This window comes from Acanthochromis polyacanthus, chromosome 12 (assembly GCF_021347895.1).
Source record: "Acanthochromis polyacanthus isolate Apoly-LR-REF ecotype Palm Island chromosome 12, KAUST_Apoly_ChrSc, whole genome shotgun sequence".
Taxonomy (NCBI): Eukaryota; Metazoa; Chordata; class Actinopteri; family Pomacentridae; genus Acanthochromis; species Acanthochromis polyacanthus.
Window position 1 is genome coordinate 19,192,952 of NC_067124.1, and position 20,503 is coordinate 19,213,454.

The window sequence follows — 20,503 nt, forward strand, 5'->3', positions numbered from 1 at the left end:
CAATAATGAGGTAATACACTTACTTTTGTATGGCATAAAGATCAATGTTTGTTTCACAACAGGACTTGGCGCTAAAGTTAAATATGTAAAACTTCATGTCAGACTTTGAGTACTTTGAGCTCTAAGTGGAAAGTTTGCAGTGTTTTCTCTGCTCATTTCCTATTGATCTGATATGGAATCATTTTGTACTGCACTCCCTTCAAACAGCATTTGTCTTATCCTTCTCATCTACTTCCTGTCATGAGAGAACTCTACAAGAGTGGAATAAGAAACCACAGGGTTGATAAAGTCTGTGAAACAAAGTTTTTGAGGTAACAATTGCAATTGACAAACACAGATATTAACAAAACATCTATTAAAGCAAATGTAGAGTTAACAGCACTCATTTCTGTCTAAAGGCCTACATTATCTTTTGAAAAACATTTCAATTAGATAATCAAACTTTTCAACTTCTGACTTTTGCACAACACAAAAAATAGCAAAACAAGAGAAAAGTAGATTTTGTGCTCACACGTTCGAACAGCGCAGGGTGAGTCTAGAAGACATCGCACATGGCTGTTAGCAACATCTCACCCACAGAAAGAAAAAGTCAGGAAATGCTGAGACCTTCATTTTGTCACCTTTTTTTTTCTTGCTTAAGGTGTCGCAGACTGCAACAGTTCAAGACAGAATTGTTACATTCACATTGAGCAATGTTCTGCACCACAGGGTTAAGCAGCAACCCCTACTGTAATCTGTGGGACTGAACAACAGGCAATGCTGTATGACATACAATTTGTTTTTGAATTAATGCTGCTCTAGGAAAGAGTAAGGTGGAAGAACTCTGAATTTGAATGAATTTACCTGCTTCAGCCAACAAAGTAATTTCACTGCAGAAATTGAGAAAATGTTTGTCTGTTCAAGTCTCCTAACACTTTTAGCTCTTTCCAAGACTGACATGTCATCCTGGTTTTTGCTAACTTTGGATTGCTGGACAAATGCAGACATTCAAATTAGTCTGGAATCACTCAGCATGTTTTCAATCTTCATGGTGCGAGATTTAAACAAGGGCAGATCAGTAAACCTACAGCCAGTCAGAGCAACAAAATAAGTAATGTAGCACTCTGTGCCTCAGTGCCAGACCGTAGATAAATGGCCGTGAATCGCTCTGAACACATAAATCTGGGGGTGGAAATCTGATCTGGTATAGATGTGTAGTGATCTGTATTCTGTAATAATTTCTAATGTTTGTCTTCTTCTTTCCACCTTCCTCTTGATGTTTGGCAAAAGAGGAACTATGTGTAATTTTTGTCGAGAATTGCACTTGCCTGTATGTCAGCTTTGCTGTTATGACCACACATGTCCATACATGACAGGTTATGTAATACCTTGCGAGCCAGACTCAGTAACATCCACAGCAGGACTTGTCTTCACTACATGAATATAATCTGCAAAGCGAGATTCAGATGTTGTTTTTACAGCAGTAATGGCAGAAAAAGACATGCAGGCATTTCCCCACTGCACAGCATAGCTAGATACAAGAAGCTGTTTACCTTGATTGCATACTGGACATTTCCAGAAAACATTTTAGTGTGGCCATTTCTTGTTCTACTGCAGATATATGTCCACTGTTGTGTGGATTGTGTCCAGAGATTTAACCAAAAGGCTTAGAGAGAAATTGCACCAAACAGCTATTAAATTATCTTTAAGGTCTTTTGAGGACACAACTTTGGTGATCCAGTTTTCTTCTATTGCTGCCAAATTTGGTAAAAACAAAATAATAGTCCATTCAGGATGCATTGGAATAACTCATCGTGCAACACTATCAGGACAAAATGTTATGTTGGTTGTTACCAAACACCTTCAAAACTATTCACAATCACCTTGCTATGCTATGGTATTATATTGCTGCATTTATGGGAAGCTAACAAGCTAAACCAACACTGAAGATGATACACAGACCTACGAAGCATCAACATGGTAGCATTAACTGTAGAGACATATTAGCAATAAAACAATATTATTTGGTTCTAGTACAGCCTGTATTTAAACAGAGGGGCTGGAGCTGCTACAAAGATCATTATAGAATATATTTTAGGATTAGGTGATCAGAATCAGGTCAGATTTTGCTGATTATACCAAATGATGGCACCACAGTGTGCTTCCAGCAGGATTAAGAGTGTTTTTGTGCACTCAGCAAGCACAAGAAAGAACTTCATCAGTCCTTCTGCAGTACATAAACATCTTCTCAGTAGGCTGTCGATGTAAAACAGCCACCTCGGAGTACACGACATCAGCATTCACGTTGTCTCTGTGCTTGTATTTGGATGAAGGAGTAGAGCTTCTGGATGGGCTGAGCTTGATGTCAGAGTAGATCACATCCTATGATATAGAGCATGACAGAGTGTAGGTGGAGACTCTTGTACCATCATTAGCATCGCATCTTTTTTCATCACAACAGCAAACTGCAATTTTGTCGACAACATTTTGTTTTAAAAATCAGGAAGTAACTCTGAGCTCACCGCCTCTCTTACAATCACAGAAGTCCTGGTCGCATCGATCCCTGGACCAGCTGTATCTAAAAGACACATAAACATGAAGCAAACAGCAGAAGATAAATTATTCAAGTGTTGGTTAGAAATAGAGTGAGGTGAAACTTGTGCATTTGGTCTCACCGATGAAGACACGATGAATGCCTGAAGAGTCACATCTGAGTGAAAGAATCAAAAGCACTATTGTTAGTTGTCCTGCATGCATTTAGCTGATTTGGAAAAGAAAATAGGCCTGCAGCTTTTTGTAAAGATTGATTAATCCATTAAGTCTAAAAAAAAATCCATTAAGTCACTAACCATCTACTTTGTGAAATGCCACAAAACTACTAAAATAGAATAGCTACAGAGAGAGCTAAGTTTGCCATAGCAACCTAGCTCTGACCTTAATGATAAAACAAGTCTTCAACCTAAAATTTAGTGATGCACTGTGAGGACCTGCTTGATGTCACCAAAACAGAGATGGGTCCTCAAAATTGTAACAACATGAAATCACACACACATACTGTCTTCTGATGAAAATGATGTAAACCACGGTCACCACGATCACCAACAGCAGCACGACAGAAATCACTACAGCAGAAATCACCTCGGTTGATAACGGCTTCTGTTCTGAGAGAACAAACCGGACTCATTAACCTCACAGAGATGTCACATGAAATGATTTCAAGTTAAGCTCATGATCTTTATATAACAATGGCTATGTGATATCTGTGTTAGACTAAGAGTATTTATTAGGTGCAAAACATGATCATCACAGTGGTATGATTGGAACACTGAAGAGGATGATAACACCGCACAATATTTTTTAAATTGTGTAATCTCAATTATATTCCAAGAGCACCAAAATCATGTTATTCTCAACTAACAGGATGAGCAGCTACAGCAGTAATCACAATCATCGTGTATCAGTTCAATATTTTTTTTAACTGTTACATATTAAACAGCATGCTAAACAGATGAATGTACACTGTTGGTCAAAATGTTGGTTACAGCTTTTAAACATGGAGGATTTGTTGTTAAGCACCATTTTTGTAAACATAACAGAAGTTTGTATTATGAGATTATTGAGTAATTATTCAGTTACTCAATTATAGGTGTGTTTGTTTCCTACTGAATGGTTTTGGAGCACCAGAGGTGTATAAACATGCTGCTGTCTCTCTGAGGAAAGCATGGCAACAGGAGGCAAGTATCAAATTTAGCCTTGAAAGGGTCAACAGAAGATTGGTTGAAAAGAGTCTGAATGCCACGTCTGACAGACAGACACAAGCAGGAGCTCCTCCAGTGGGCTAGGCAGTGCCAAGCCCTTACTGTAGGTCACTGGTGACATGTCCTGTTGGGAAATGAGTTGCGTTTTCTGCTGTACAAAGCTGATAGATGTGTCAGGGTGCGTCAAATGAAATCTGAAAGACTCTATGAGAATTGTGTAAAGCCCAGACTCACCAGTGAAGGCAGATCTGTACATGTTTGGGGCCTTTCACTGCAATCCCTACAATCAGACCTGGTGATCTTCAGGATCAATGTCATGGGCTGAGTATGGTGATACGCTGAGACATCACCTGTTGTCATGCGCCCGGCAGACATTCAGAGGAAACTTTAGGCACCAAAATGATAATGCTCCAGCACACAGAGCACAAACTGTGCAGGATTTACTTGACCAAGAGGGAATCTGTGTTTTGCACCAACTGGCATGCTCGCTCCATGCCAATCCCATCGCAGCATTTGTAGGATGGTCTTGGGTGTGCAGTTGCTGCCAGAGACCCACAGCCAGCTAATCTTTGTGAACTTGGCCAGTTTCTACAGGAAGAATGTGTCAGTCTCCCCAATACAGCACCACATGCATTAGTGGAGAGTATGTCTCACAGATTGGCAGCCATTTTGCAAGCAGTGGGAAGCAATACACATTATTAACTGTTTCGGTTTTCTATAAACGAACTTTTGCAAAACCTGTATGAGGAAATTGCTGTAATTTAGCATCACTTAGAAGAGCTTATTAGCACTGATGCTGTCAGTAAAGTATTATTCATTTGTTTTATAGGTACAATTTGTAATCGTAGTTCCAAATTTCTGATGAAACAGTACGAAACACTTGGGTCTGTATAGAAACACAACTGGTACTGTACTGTGCAGGAAATGGTTCTCCTTTATGCAACCAATTTGCAACTAGAGCTAAAACCTTCGACAAAATCTCTTGTAACCCACATTTGACCAACATTGTATTTAACTGAGTGTTTACTGGTTAACTGATTGTCAGGCTAATTTTGAAAACCAGCAATATTTCATATTATTTTGGCAACTGAGTGGATAAAACGCTCCGTTTCCTCACCTCGAACAACAAGTTTGGTAATTCCTTCAAATGAACCACTGGGAAAAGTGGATATGCGGCAGGTGTAAGACCCTGCATCTGTCATTTCCACATTTTTAATTGTCAATGACTGTTCTGCAATCGTCATTCTCCCCTTCAGAGGCGAATCAGGAATATTCAGTCCATGCTGGCTATTTGAAACGGCAAGGGTGATATCTTCTCCTTTTGGTTGCAGGAGATCCCACTGAAACTGAGTAACGTTGCCGTCTTCTGCTCCTTGGATGAACTGGCACGGCAAAGTGACATCATCCTGGAGGTATCCAGCCACTTCGGGCAAGACGTCGACTTTTTGTGCCTCTATAACTGCCAAAAAGAAATGATATTGATGTGCTGGCAAGATGAGGTGAAAGACACACGGAAATGAAAAGAGCTCTATTGCATTCTTACATAGATTTTTTTCCTTGTGTATTGTTATATTTGGTTGTGTTGGTATATTTGCTCACTTCACTCTTACCTCAGACACAAGCATGTACAGTAAATCACAGAATGTTTTCTGTGATGGAGGAGGAGTGTGCAAACACAGAACTAGATCCTATAAAGGGCTTTTAAATTGTGCTAAGGGGAAGTTTCACAAGTAAGCCTTTTAAAACAGTGATTTCCAATATTCAAAATCAATATAAACTACAAACAGCGCCCTCCATAACTATTGGCACCCCTGGTTAAGATGTGTTGAACGCCTTAAAATAAATTCAGTTTTTATTGCAGAAGCATACTCTCACACTGAAAATTGTAGAAAAAAATGTATTATAGGAGAAGATGAGGTGCTGTTTTGTTTGCAAAAGGGGGTTGTACGAAGTATTAACATCAGTCATGCTTATAATTGTGGCACATATGATTTGATGTAAAAGAATTATTTCTTAATGTGTGATTCCCCCCCCCACTGAATAAATGCACTTGAATTAAAGGTTGGATTTTCCTCTTTTTTTCATTGTGGTCCTATATTATTTAGAAAAACACCTGAATTTATTAGAAGCTAAAGAACACATCTTAACCAGGGGTGCCAGTAATTATGGAGGGGGCTGTAAATCTGCACTAATCAAATTTTCAGAAAATTCTAATTGAAAATTTTTCGTCTTACCTGGAAATAATGCGATGTAAATGAGCTTCTGTAGCAGGTGGGTTGATCTGTTGTAAGTTTTCATCGTGCACAACTACACACAGAGAGCAAAAAAGCAGAAACACCTGACAGACCATCCAGTATTCCTGACTTTATATGTCAGCTTCATAGGTAACACGAAGAGAGTTACAAAGAGGCGGACCGGTGAAGTTCCTGGTTCATCAGTTAAGGACTAAAATATGCAGTGTGGCAACAGGAGAAACGTCTGAAAAACTATGAGCATATGTGGACACAGAAAAAAGCACATGCGCAACATTAAACCTAGACACTGACCAAAAAAAATACGAAATTATCGAGATGACAAATACATCAGAATTAAAACCAAGTGAGTTATACACAGCATTTTGCCCACATCATGTATACTCTTCCAAATTAATGAAAATAACTTACCCATGAAAAATAATAACTGCGAGAAGAACCATTTTCCCATCTCTCAGAGCTTTCACAGCCGTGTAAATCTGCCCCAAAACTCTCCCACTGCCATCGATTCTCGGCTGTCAAACTCTGTAATCGTCTCGTCAGCATTTCAGTATGATTTCCAGTGACAGTTTACCGCTTTCTGCCATCCCTGTCGTGTCTTTCGCAACAGTGACCTCATGTGGTTAAATCGTGCTAATGCTCAAGAAGGGATGACATTAGCTTACTGGGTTAACAGCAGCATCAGTGCCAGCAGGTCAAAAATACACCGATCTTTCCCTACATCTAGTCAGTGGCAACATCTTGATGGGATGTAATAAAAAAAGTAAAAATGAAGCATCTAAAATTCCAAGCAAGCCTTACTTGTGGCTGATAGTTTTGATTTAAAAATTGCTTTATTTTATGTGATGCTTGAGATATATTATATTTGATGCCACGAGTAAAGCATGTTGTGAAACTAATTCTTCTCTTTCTACACACAGATCAGCCACAACACTGTGACCACTGACAGGTGAAGTGAATATCATCTTGTTATAATGCAGTGTTTTGCTGTGTGTCCTGACATTCATGTGGATGTTTGACATGTACCACCCACCTAAAACTTTGCAGGTCAAACATCCCCCCCCCCCCTCATGGGAACAGCAGTCCTTAATTCCAGTTGCCACCCTCAGCAGGACAATGCACCCCGACACACTGCAAAAACTGCTCAGGAATGGCTGGAAGCTGTTCCACACTCCTCAGATCCAAATCCCACCCATCCCATCTGTGGGATTTACCAGGATAAGCCTGATCTAGGTAGGTCCCACCCACAGAACTGCCACCATCTCTTTAGAGGTCCTGTGTCCATGCCCCACTGGGTCAGAGGAGTTTTAGCAGCATAAAGGGGACCAACACAAGAATAGGAAGGTGGTCATAATGTTATGCCTGATCAGTGTTTATAATAACAATTTATATAAAGCTGTATGTAAAATCTGTGATATACACATGCTTTCGTTCCCCTTTGTGTTCAAGAGGAAGTCAAATTAATAGTGACTGCTCCTGCTGAAGGAGACATTGTGCATCTCTTTACAACAGCATGCTATCTTGTTTACAATATTTTAATCAAGTCTTCTATAGTTCCTCACCAGCGGTGGACTTTTTTATTGCTTTCTGGCCTGTGGTGAGGTGGTATGTGGGTGCTCTTCAGTGACTTTCACATGCTTTTTCTTTAAATCGGAAAAGAGGGGTCCAAATGAGGATATATGAAAGTAAAAAACAAACCTGGACTGAGTGGACTAGCGAGGCAGTTTTTTGGACAAAATATGAGCACAAACACATATTAAACATTTTAACTCCAAATATACTTTACACAATGACTTCCACTGCTGTACATTTTGTTTTTATTACAGGACTGTTGCACATTAAATACAAAACATGCAAACAATGCTGGACTAGTTAACTTTTGAAAATACTGAGTTAAACTGCCACTTAATATGTACTCTGTGTGCAAGCACCTTACAGCTACTTTTTTCCTTTATCTCACATGATTATTTTCAGCTGTAAAGTTTTCGCATGATGATCACAGTGCTGTTTGACTTTATTAATCTATTTTTAGCCATAGTTTGGACGTTGCTATCTTATTCTCAGCTTCAGGGTTCTGGTTTTTGTTTGCTTTTCTCTGTGATTAAGGAAGCTACATGTTAAAAAGATGGAACAGCACCTTATATTATCTTGGCTTATCTGCAGCATACTGATTAGTTCGATGTAGGCCAGCAGGCAAAGTACCCAGTTTTGTTTTTGCTTCTTTATAATGCATCCACTGGTGTTTGTAAAGTCATTCTGTGGCGTATATCTGGATAGGAGAATTAAACAGTCTTCATCATGTCTCAAGTCAACTGAAACATCAGCAAAGCTCAAAATCTTGAAAAAAAAAATCCATGGATTGACAAAAATGTATAGTTCCATCAAATGACACACAAGCTGAAGACTAAAGTAATAAGGTGCTGCAGCACTTTTTACAGATTATAGTACCATGTATTCAGCCTGTCAGTCAGAAGTACAGCTCATTGGTTTCAGCTCAGATGCTGGGGTGATAAAATCTGCATGTAGCAGAACAGCTCTCTAATTTTAAACCTCACATCAGTGAACTCATTTCAAGAGTCTTGGAGGAAGCTGCAACTCAAAAAGGGATGTATGATTATCTTCATCAGAGTCCTTTGCTAAATTAGTCCCAGGTATTCAACAGGGTAAAAAAAAGATGCAAAGCTTTGCCTGTTTCAGTTTGTTGAACTCCGCTTGTTACTTGCATGTATACATTACAGGAGGGCAAGGCATTAGTAACAACTGGAAAAGGCATTAGACTGCACTTTGAGTTGTAATCCTCTCCATGTGAAATCATACAAAATGTTTTCCTATTGCAGATAGGGGTCCCTTGAACTATCCTCAGTCTATTAATGGCTAGAAATGCAGCTAATATAGTTGAGTTAAAAAAAAAAAACACTAAGAAGGAGAAGAACTTTTGTGTACTTTTTATAACAATCCACAATCATTTATATTTAGTTCCTTTGGCTGCTGCACCGTTCACCACTGGATCCAATGGAAAATTGACTTGTTTCTTTGCCGATATGTTTTAGCTCATTCTCCATCCTGCCACAGCGTTTAAACTCTGCTCACACAGGACTTACTTGCACTGAAGTATTTTGACACTGTGTGTTGCTACAATTCCTGAGACTGGACCATAAGAGTACTTCTTCTGCTAAAGTAGCTAATGTAATAGTTTCTCTCTGAGAAACAGTGAAGTGAGACCAAAGACCGGAAAAGGTATAAACTGCTTTTACTTGCAGTATTTTAAAATAGTCAGTGAGTCAGTCATTTCAATAATTGTGTCAGTTACGCTCAGTTAAAAAATGTTAACAGGAAGTACACTGAATAATTTTTTTTTTCACTGTGTAAAGTGGAAGCACATTAGGCATCAACTTAACCTTTGCTGTGTCTTGTCAAGGCACACAGTCACTTCTTTATCAAGATCATCTCCAGTTGACTTAAATCAGTTTAATTACTTTACCTATTACTGATTGACAAAAATGTAGAAAAAGCTGCAGTCACATGCATATTTCACTCTCTGTTTATGGGGAAAAAAGCCTCCCAGATTTAAAAAATACACAGAAACTAAACTATTCCTTATGATTGATGATTATAGTGATGATGATCGGCTTCTTTTAGAATAAATTTCACTGACAAGACATGAAAAAGCCTAATCTATGAACCATCATGACCTTTAGTTTACCACAGAAGACCGAGTGCTTGGTCAGCATGTAAAAAAGCATTTATAATTTGTTAAAACAGTTGACACATAGACTTTAATTTCACCCTGACAGCCAACACATGGACCATAATACACAATATGTGTTAGATATAAATCAGCAGTAAAGCCAAGGACGGGACTGATGTGATAATAGCTTGATGTTTTACTTTGTATTAATAAAACATCTGTTCATAAGTCTGTTTAATGAACAAATTAGAGAACTGTTTTATCAAAGTGAGCCACAGACAAAATGAATAATCTTATCAAAACGTCAAGGTCTGCTCAGTCAAAAATAACATTTTGACATGTTGACATTCTGGTCCTCCAGGGAGAGAAGCTAAGGAAAAATTAAGAAAAGTGCATTAATGTGACTATACATATAGAGTATACTTCATATACACTGGACATATATATTGCATATGCACATACACACACACACACACAAACTACATGTGTATATATATATATATATATATATATATATATATATATATATATATATATATATATATAAATGATTAATATCCCTTACCTGCCACTGCCTGCTGTTATATAAACTCTCTTAGAGTCAGTGCACTGATGACCAACACCAGGAATGACCAGCAGGGAGCAGTGCAAGATGCTTAATGTGGTAAATAGGACAAGTTACCATCACTTGAAATGTCACTTACTTTAAAACATGTAATTCTGCCCAAAAAAAAAAAAAGAACGTCTAATCAACGTATAAACTCATGCATCCTTTTTTTTTTTACCTTTCAGGCTCAGAACCGTGGAGTTTTCCATCATTGTCACCATATTTCTTGCCGTGCAGGTGTAATTCCCTGTGTCCTCTGCCTCTAACCTTTCTATTATGTACAAGGAGCTGTTAACATGTGTCTCATTGCCGTTAAACATCCAGCTGAAGTTTGCTGGTGGGACAGAAGCTGCGGTGCACAGCAGTGCCACTCTGTAACCAGGTGGAGCTGCTGATGGTCCAATAATTGATATGTTATGTGGTCCAACTGTACGGACAAAAGATACAGACTGTGTTAGGGTTACAAAGTTGAGATCTGTGCTTAAATGGCTTTACAAACTGCCAAAAATAAATAAATCAAGAGATTTGAAGATTTCAATGAATGCATATCATTTTTTGTTAGATTAGAATCCCTTTGTAGAGCAAATACTCACAGTTGACAGTGAGATTCTGGGCTGCAGTCATGGTGCTGACTGGGTTGCTAACTCGACACTGGTAGGTGCCATGGTTGGAGCTGTGAACAGGTTGTATGAACACTGTCCTGTTGTCCATGGAGAAGCTGACTCTGTCACTGGGAAGAAGAGGGCGGCCATCTTTTATCCACACTCTGGTGGTAATGGAGCCAGACGCCTCACAGGTGAGGTTAGTGGAGCTTCTGTCTTCTATCAGGATGGCTGCAGGGCTGCGGATGGTGGCTTTGGATATCAGTGCTGCAAATAAAAGAATAAAAAAGAGGTGCCAATTCATTAAATATGGTAGGAGTATAAAAAGCAAACACTGTTTGAAGATTAGTACTGGTCCTCACAAGTTAGATTTCAAATAAGACATTCCTGAAAGAATTCCTGAGTCACTCTATGGAGGTTGTTCTGTAGCTGTACCTTTAAATAATGGTAATTTTTAGTAGTGTCATCATAACGTTTGTTCCTGATATTTTAAGGTGTTACCTATTTTTCTCCGGTCAAAGACAAAAATGTTAACTGGCATTTAAAAATTGTAGATATAACACTTTTTCACAGATTTTTTCTACAGTTCTTAAGATTCTACGGTACACAGCAATGCATAGAAATGGTGGAGTGGCTGAATTGTACAGGATTTATTTTGAACTGCATCAAACTACAGAAGGATGACATTCAAAACTCTAAATTGCAGCTACAGGAAATGAATCAATCTTTCATTTCATAGTCTCAAAAAAATCTAAATCTAGAAGAACATAAAGCTTGACAACGGTAGTAATCACTGCAGGGTTACTGTGTCATTTTCTTAGATATTTCGATTAGAGCTTAAAAGATGTCTTCAGGTACCTGGAGAAGAGAGATGAAGATTAATCTCTTGACATGCAGCATAAGTAGCTTTCAGGTTATTAAAATCATTCTCAGTGACTGACAGAATCAGCTTGTTCCAAATCTTAATTAAGTAAATGTGAAGAAGCATTTTATGTAGTGTCCCTTGTTCTTGTTTGATAACTGGTTTATCATTTTGTGCTTGAGCACCTACTTTTTAAGTGTTTCATTCATCATTTTAATATATTTCACAAACATCTAGCCCAATCAGCACTACAATCAATTTTTCAGCCATTTTTGAGTTTCAAAAGGTTTTCATGCACACTATGAGTTTGTGAACTACCCACCATACACATTCAGAGTGATCCTCCCTTGTTTCTGCAGCCCTGCATCTGGAATGATGGTGACGGTGTACTCCCCGCTGTCCTCCAGCACCAGGTTCCTGAGCTCCAGGGTCCCTGTGGCTCGGTCTAATGAGATCCTGTTGACGTGTCCAGGTTCAGTGATGTTGACGCTGGTGGAGGTGATTATGTTGACCCCTTTAAAGCTCCAGCTTACAGACAGGAATGGATTATTGGGAGGTCTAAGGGTGGTGGTGAACTTCACTGCACCTGCTACAGCTCCACTCAAGGGTCCCGGGGGTAAAATACCTTCACCTACACACATACCTAATTAACCCAAAGAGCAAATAAAGGGTGACTCTGTAAAAATCTGTAAATACTGTGAACCAAGTAGGATCTTAAGGATCAGCACATTGATAGTAATGATGTCAGTGATAAATACAAGTAAAAAAGACATAGCACATCAAATCATTTACAAACTGGCATAAACATCAGCTCTCTGTTAACTATACCTGATAATGCAAGCATCACTGCAGTCCAGAGCACAGTCATGTCCAAGACATATGATGACTTGTTCAGCATTGTCTCTGTCATGTCCTAAATCAAGAACAATGAGAGTCACAGGTCCTCCTGGTCTTTTATTGTCCCACACCCAAAACACAGGAACAACTCCAGCCCCCAACTCAGTAATGAAAAGCACAAACAGTGTTTACAATACTACTGTGTACGTATGCCAAACTGCCTCTGGGTATGTACAGTCTGCTCTGTCATGAGTTAAATGGACTGTGAGTGATGGATTTTGTTCTTGTTGTTTTAAACTGACCTTTGATTAGACAGATGGTCCCTAAAAATAGTCAATTTTGTTGTCCACATTTTTCATTTGTGAAAGAAAAAGCTGAAGAAGAATTAACAGAAATCTAACAGCTCGACAGATCATAACTCTAAGTCATACCTTGCCTGAGTTTGGTACTCGAATAGCTGTCCTTTAATATTATAATCTCTACACAATGGGGAAAAAATCTTTACCACCAAATTTTACATCACATTATTTTGAAGACCTTACCCTCTCCAACCAACCCCTACCTACATTTAAACGACTTCAAACTAATCTCAAGACGATTAAAGCCCTCCTCATGAGGCTAAATCAGAAAAGAAGTAGTCTACACATGTATTATTTCCACATAATTATGACATAAGCAAAAACTATGGTGATTAAACCAACGAATGTATGAATACATCATTTGAAACATCTATATAGTCTTGGCAACTAGTGGCATGGGGAATTCTCAACACAAAGAACCATCAAAGTCCTCCAGGATAAAGTTGAGAACTTTCTACAAAACAGGTTAATAATAAACTAAATGTATAATTATTATTAAACTGTAAATATGTGGTACACATATTTACAGTTTAATAATAAACTCCTGGTACACATTTTAATATGTATAGCAGAAGTCTGAATCATGCTGGTGGTTGTGTTCCAGGTGGGGCTGAGTATTGTGCATCAGTTTTATGAGCTCCTCAGTGAGTGGTTTTGGGTCTCCTTCTAAGTTGTGTTTGAGAATCTGCAGTGAGCCGTAGCATTCCTTGAGGAGGAGGATCAAAGACATCCAGGAGATACACATCCTGCTCAAACAGCTTTACAGACAGATAGCTGGCTTCGGTGCAGGTTAAAAAAACATATATAGATTGAAAAATGATTTTAAGATTTTATAAAATGTCTAAATGCGGTATGGTTATTACAGCTATAGTTCAGAATTGTCGATCCAGAATTATCCTTTGACAAGTGTCTAAATACTGTGATTCAAACACTAAATCAGCTCAAACAATGAAGTATTAACGGGTCACATGTGTCAGTAATTCCTGACATGTGACTGTACATTATCAGAGGGAAAACATGTCAGCAGAGATATGACGAGCTTCTTACCCTGTTAACTCTCAGTAACAATGTACTTTTGTAAGTGGCACTCAGTGTAAACATGATGTTACTCAGCCACTATATACTGGAGGTTATGAGAGGTCATGTGACTCTTTGGATGCTTGTTGACTGAGGAGGGAGCATGTCCTTCAGTAACAACAGTAAATGGATTTGACCTGTGACCACAATGAAGCAATGTTTCTATCTGTGACATATATATAGAGCTACCTATAAGTATATCAGTACACACACCAAACGTAATGAAGCAGAACTAGGCCATTTTAAACAAAGCTTGATTTCACAACTGTAGTTAAATACAGAAACTGATGGTTTATGTGATACAGGACGCATTCCATACATATGGAGTCGTGCTGCGTCTTTACATTTTTATGAGCTCTTTGACTATTCTGTGAATACATCACAGTAAATGTACTGTAATGCAGATAATGACCACAGTTGAACAAGTATGGCAAACATTTTATAAAAGGTTTCGGGCATATTAGGGAACATATTTTAGCTCAGTTTATAAAAGAATGTCAGTCAGTTAAAATTGGTCATCCAGTATCTGAGTGCTTAGGCTGCATACCACATGAGTACAAATCTCCTGGTCAGTGGTTCTCTGATTTGATTCCAAGCTGAGGCTCTTCCATACTCTTTTCTGCACACATTTCCTGTTCTGTCTCCATTGCTTATACAAAGCTAAGACTTAAAAATGCCTAGATACATACTTAAAAAAAAGAACGTAATGCCATAGACTTTCACCCAATAGGAATTATCACCATTAAAACATAATTAAAAAATTCAGTTGTTTAGAGGTAATATTAATGGTAGTAATAAACAAATAAATAAATAAATAAAATATGTAATTAAGCAGATAAATAAGGGATAAAAGAGAATAAAATGAACAAATAAAAAATTATAAAGAAAAATGAATTAGACTATAAAAATAGAGAAGTAAAGGCAAGCCTATAAAAACAGGTTTAAAGATTTCAAAGAAAGCACTGATTAAGCAAACTCTGTCTGACCAAGTAGGCCTGATTGCAAAAGCTCTATCACCCTTATATTCCTGTCACCCTTATATCACCCTTACACACGTGGACAAAATTGTTGGTACCCCTCAGTTAAAGAAGGAAAAACCCACAATTCTCACTGAAATCACTTGAAACTCATAAAAGTAACAATAAATAAAAATTTATTGAAAATTAAATAATCAAAATCAGCCATCACTTTTGAATTGTTGATTAACATAATTATTTAAAAAAACAAACTAATGAAATAGGGCTGGACAAAAATGATGGTACCCATAACTTAATATTTTGTTGCACAACCTTTTGAGGCAATCACTGCAATTAAACGATTTCTGTATTTGTCAGTGAGCGTTCTGCAGCTGTCAACAGGTATTTTGGCCCACTCCTCATGAGCAAACAGCTCCAGTTGTCTCAGGTTTGATGGGTGTCTTCTCCAAATGGCATGTTTCAGCTCCTTCCACATATGTTCAATGGGATTCAGATCTGGGCTCATAGAAGGCCACTTTAGAATAGTCCAACACTTTTCTCTCAGCCATTCTTGGGTGTTTTTGGCTGTGTGTTTTGGATGGTTGTCCTGTTGGAAGACCCATGACCTGCGACTGAGACCAAGCTTTCTGACACTAGGCAGCACATTTCTCTCCAGAATGCCTTGATAGTCTTCAGATTTCATCGTACCTTGCACACTTTCAAGACACCCTGTGCCAGATGCAGCAAAGCAGCCCCAAAACATTACTGAGCCTCCTCCATGTTTCACCGTAGGGACAGTGTTCTTTTCTTCGTATGCTTGGTTTTTGAGTCTATGAACATAGAGTTGATGTGCCTTACCAAAAAACTCCAGTTTGGTCTCATCTGTCCAAAGGACATTCTCCCAGAAGCTTTGTGGCTTGTCAACATGCATTTTTGCAAATTCCAGTCTGGCTTTTCTATGAGTTTTTTTCAGCAGTGGTGTCCTCCTTGGTCGTCTCCCATGAAGTCCACTTTGGCTCAAACAACGACGAATGGTGCGATCTGACACTGATGTACCTTGGCCTTGGAGTTCACCTTTAATTTCTTTGGAGGTTGCTCTGGGCTCTTTGGATGCAATTCGAACGATCCGTCTCTTCAATTTGTCATCAATTTTCCTCTTGCGGCCACGTCCAGGGAGGTTGGCTACTGTCCCGTGGGTCTTGAACTTCTGAATAATATGAGCCACTGTTGTCACAGGAACTTCAAGCTGTTTAGAGATGGTCTTATAGCCTTTACCTTTAAGATGTTTGTCTATAATTTTTTTTCGGCTGTCCTGGGACAATTCTCTCCTTCGCTTTCTGTTGTCCATGTTCAGTGTGGTACACACCTTTTCACCAAACAGCAGGGTGACTACTTGTCTCCCTTTAAATAGGCAGACTGACTGATTATGAGTTTGGAAACACCTGTGATGTCAATTAAATGACACACCTGAGTTAATCATGTCACTCTGGTCAAATAGTTTTCAATCTTTTATAGAGGTACCATCATTTTTGTCCAGGCCTGTTTCATTAGTTTGTTTTTTTAAATAATTATGTTAATCAACAATTCAAAAGTAATGGCTGTTTTTGATTATTTAATTTTCAATAAATTTTTATTTATTGTTACTTTTGTGAGTTTCAAGTGATTTCAGTGAGAATTGTGGGTTTTTCCTTCTTTAACTGAGGGGTACCAACAATTTTGTCCACGTGTGTATATGGCCTCACCTGAGGGTCTCAGGTGAGGCCAGGTTATAAGGGGTCAGCAATTCTGTTAAATAAGTTTAGGCGAGATTTTGGAGAGCTTCAAAAGTGATCAGTAAAGTTCTAAAGTCCTCTTGTAATACATCAGTAAAATGACAGGAAGAGTTTGTCTGGGGTTTAAATGACTGGATGGAATTCAGTTTGAAAAGAAAGATGCTCTTGCTTGTTTAACCGCCTTTTGATAGGTCATTATTGTCTCTTTTCAAATCAGGTAAAACCTCCGTAAAACAGTCTTTATCCATTTTCTGTCTTTTCTCCAACAATCAATCTTCCGTTCTTTGGTGGTGTAGCCAGGTCTGTGGTAGTTTATCTGATGTTTGCTTCCTGTATGGGGGCAACAGAGTCAAGGATAGTCTGACAGGTTTGAGTAAAGCTCCTCTGTGTTAAAATGAGAGTTAGTGGTAGTTAGAGAAGCAGCAGTAAAATATTCAGAACTTGCTAGTGGACAATGAATTAAACCAAACAGTGACTGGGTGTAGCCTTCAGGACAGGCAGATGCAGTTAAACAATATGGAAGAAAACACCTTATGAAAAGAAAGCGAGTCATGTTCTTCAATGGTTCTGCTGTCAGGTCCATCAATGACACACTGATTGTCTGAAGATTGTATGGAGTTACTATGATTTGGCTGCATTATATTAGAGGCTTTTGGTTGTATCCATGGATAGATTCTTGAAGCACAGGCCCAGGGATTCATGGGGCCCCAGGGGACATTGTTCTCCTGGCAGATACATTTAATTAAATTATTCAGAAAGTATGATTAATTCAGTTTGTTAAAATATGATTTTAATAAACCCCTGATACATGAAAAGACTTGTACCCGCCACAATACCTTGCCCAGGGAACATGATTTCACAATGAAAGCATTTTGAGCCCTGGTATCCTCCTGCACATAAGCACTGAACATGCAAGCAATGTTAATTAAAGTCTGTGAGGTTTAAGGGCTTACATTTATAAAGGGATGGTGTTGAACTAGGGCTGAATGAATGGGGAAAATATCTAATTAAAGTTTTCAAATAGATCATGCAATTTCTACTGGATTTGTGATATAATTTGTTGAAGCAAATGAGTCTGATAAGTCAATCTTTAGTTTAATATTCACTTTGTAATAGATTTATAAGATGTGATGGACCATTACCACATTAGATACTGTAATATTCTGCTGGTGTGAAAAAAAATCACACTTCCAGTGTCATGGCCCCTCCCTCCTCTGCACTACCAAATGTCAGTCCTGGCGGATTGGACTCAGCTGTGGTAAGTGCACACCTGATTTTGATCACTAATCAGCTGCAGTTAAAACCAGACTCGCCCCACCAGCCGCTGCTGGTTCATTGTCTCTGCTGGCTCTATGCCAGCCACACTCTGCCTTGGCCCGCTTCAGCTCCGGACTCCCCTTGCCTGCTCTGTCCTGCCCACCCTATTCCCGGGGCTTCTCTCCCTCGTCCTTGCCTCGGTTCCCCATCGCTGCATTCCTGCAGCCGCCTGTCTCTGCCGACGCCCTGTCAGTCACTCTCCCAGGTCTGCCTTGGTTCTGGTCTGCCGCTCCCCTCGCTGGATTTGTTAACTCGTGAGTTGAGCCATTTTGTTTTAGTTTAGCCCTTGGCCCATGCAGAGCCCTGTTTAGTTTGTTATTGTTTATTTTTTTAGTGCTCTGTTTGGTTTCTAGTTAAATTCGTTGTTTTCTGTATGGAGTTTGGTTACCTTAGTTAGTTCAGTCTGTGGTCAGTGTTTTCTGTGTGATAAATCCTTAGTTCAGCCTCAGTCTGTCTGCCTGTTTATGGTGCCTGCACTCTGGGTTCACCTCCCCCTGCCCACCCCCACCCCACCACATCCAGTGGCTTGGCCTTCATGTTTATTTAGTGAAGTACAGTTAACAGAATGGGCATACAGTTAACAGAATGGGCTACTGTTCTGACTGTAACCCACGCCAACTCCATGTTACTAGCCACAGTTCCAACTGAGAAGAGGCAGAACACACACATTAACTTTCCTAAACTTGCCTAAAAGTCCCTTGTGACCGACAGCTGCTAGACAGCAGGCACCCTGTGTTTAAAGGCTCAGGAAATGATTAACTCAGAACATTACAATACCATCATTACAATTGCTGTTACACAGGGAGGACAGCGTGAATTTTTAAAATCACTGACATGACAGATTCAACTTTGGGTCAGGCATGATGCATGATGTGCTGGATCTGCTGAACTGTGGCCCTGTAATCTGGTAATTGCATTGACTCAAATCTAAAATTCAATTAGAAATCATGGAACCTCTGAATCCCTGGTTGTTGTGGGACATTTAAAATTCCCCTGAAATGGGTAGAATTTGTAAGTAACCTGGTAGTAACTATCATATGAACTTAGTGAAGGCTTGTCTCACCTTTACCCTAAACTCGCAGAGGAGAAAAGACTAACCGGTTTGCTGATTCCATCTCTGATACTATTTGACATGTTGCACTTAAATAGTCTCTGATCACAGTGAGTCCCATTAATTATAAAGAGAGTGGAGCTTCCATCAGTGAGCTGAACTCTGTCATTGGCTGTGACCTCACAGCTGCTGTTCAGCTAAAAGAAAGAAAGGGAGGATCCAGAGGAGAAGCAGAATGACTGACAAAGTTGCTGAAGTCTGACAAATTTGCATTGTTTGAAATAACGATCACATTGGAGACTTTAGCTGAATCATTTAACTGACTATATGGTTTTTCCATTTTGAATCATCAGGGACCTTCTGCTTGACCATCTCTAATTTGCTTGGACTTTTTTAAACTATAAACTACAGATGTTTTAGAAGCTATATGTAAAATCTTAGACTGCTATGTGAAAAATGCCTGTGACCCACATTCAGCACATTTTTTTTTTCATACGTTGAAATTTTTTGGCTGTTTGACAATATTTCTGACTGTAAAAAATATCTGCTTGAATTTTACTGTTATTTCTTATGTCATTGATTCAGACTCTGCTATATGGGATGAGTATATCGAATGGTGTCTAATTATGGGTAAGTGCTGTCATAACAAGTTCCACCCCATCCGCACACATGAACAATAAAAATGGTAATGTAGAGGTCATCTTGTGATATTTTCTTTTCTTCTAACATGAGCTAAAAGATGAGACTTTTCATGATGGCTTGCCTTAATCAGAGACTATTTGACCTACTTATTGCAGATTCTGAACCAGTGGTATGTTGAGAAATAACAGTGAAAATGTCAGACTTTTATCTTTAATCGTTTCAGAGATGTTGTGATCGAACTGTTCAGGCAAATCCAAGATGGTCAACCTGACATTGCTATAAAAAATTGCTGATTTGAGATGGAATGATTTAATAGTTCTTCTGTTGTTATGACTCTTCCAAATGTTCATCAGTCTGAGCTCTGATTCTATGTAAAGCAGCTCATTCCCTGTCAGAAACTAAAAGTGGGGAAATAAACAGCAGTCACCCATAATAAATATTGACTTGAGAAAAAGCTATGTATGGCATTTCGCTTGGCTGAGTCTAAAGGGATCATGATGCAAAGTATCTCATTTAGATGCAGAACTGCATAATTAAAACTAAATACAGTCATTTACTCAATTCTGGAAAGGCACTGCAACAAGCAAATAGCAACAAACACAATAAAAAGTCATTTAGATAAAACCCCTTCTGCCATGATACTTATAGTACTTCAATTAAATCAAGCTGCAAATTTCAAAGGCTGCATGCCATTTGCATCTAAATGTAATATGAAAGAGTGAATATGCGTGCTGCATAATGACT

The 20,503-nt window shown here is 38.8% G+C and overlaps 1 protein-coding gene and 2 long non-coding RNA genes across 3 annotated transcripts; all 3 read right to left on the reverse strand.

Annotated features, from left to right (window-relative positions):
- Nucleotides 1–289: 289 nt before the first annotated feature.
- LOC127536462 (uncharacterized) lies at nt 290–2,694 on the reverse strand. Its single transcript, XR_007945455.1, has 3 exons — nt 2,655–2,694; nt 2,502–2,557; nt 290–2,361 (listed from the first exon to the last, which is right to left on the reverse strand). It is a non-coding gene; the product is annotated as an uncharacterized LOC127536462 (long non-coding RNA).
- Nucleotides 2,695–2,830: 136 nt separating this feature from the next.
- Nucleotides 2,831–6,785, reverse strand: LOC127536461 (uncharacterized). Its single transcript, XR_007945454.1, has 4 exons — nt 6,401–6,785; nt 5,972–6,044; nt 4,855–5,196; nt 2,831–3,140 (listed from the first exon to the last, which is right to left on the reverse strand). It is a non-coding gene; the product is annotated as an uncharacterized LOC127536461 (long non-coding RNA).
- Nucleotides 6,786–10,439: 3,654 nt separating this feature from the next.
- LOC110959470 (carcinoembryonic antigen-related cell adhesion molecule 1-like) lies at nt 10,440–12,389 on the reverse strand. The gene is made up of 3 exons (XM_051956389.1): nt 12,071–12,389; nt 10,874–11,153; nt 10,440–10,773 (listed from the first exon to the last, which is right to left on the reverse strand). The coding sequence occupies exons 1-3, from the start codon at nt 12,387–12,389 to the stop codon at nt 10,440–10,442; spliced, it is 933 nt and encodes a 310-aa protein (XP_051812349.1).
- Nucleotides 12,390–20,503: the final 8,114 nt, after the last annotated feature.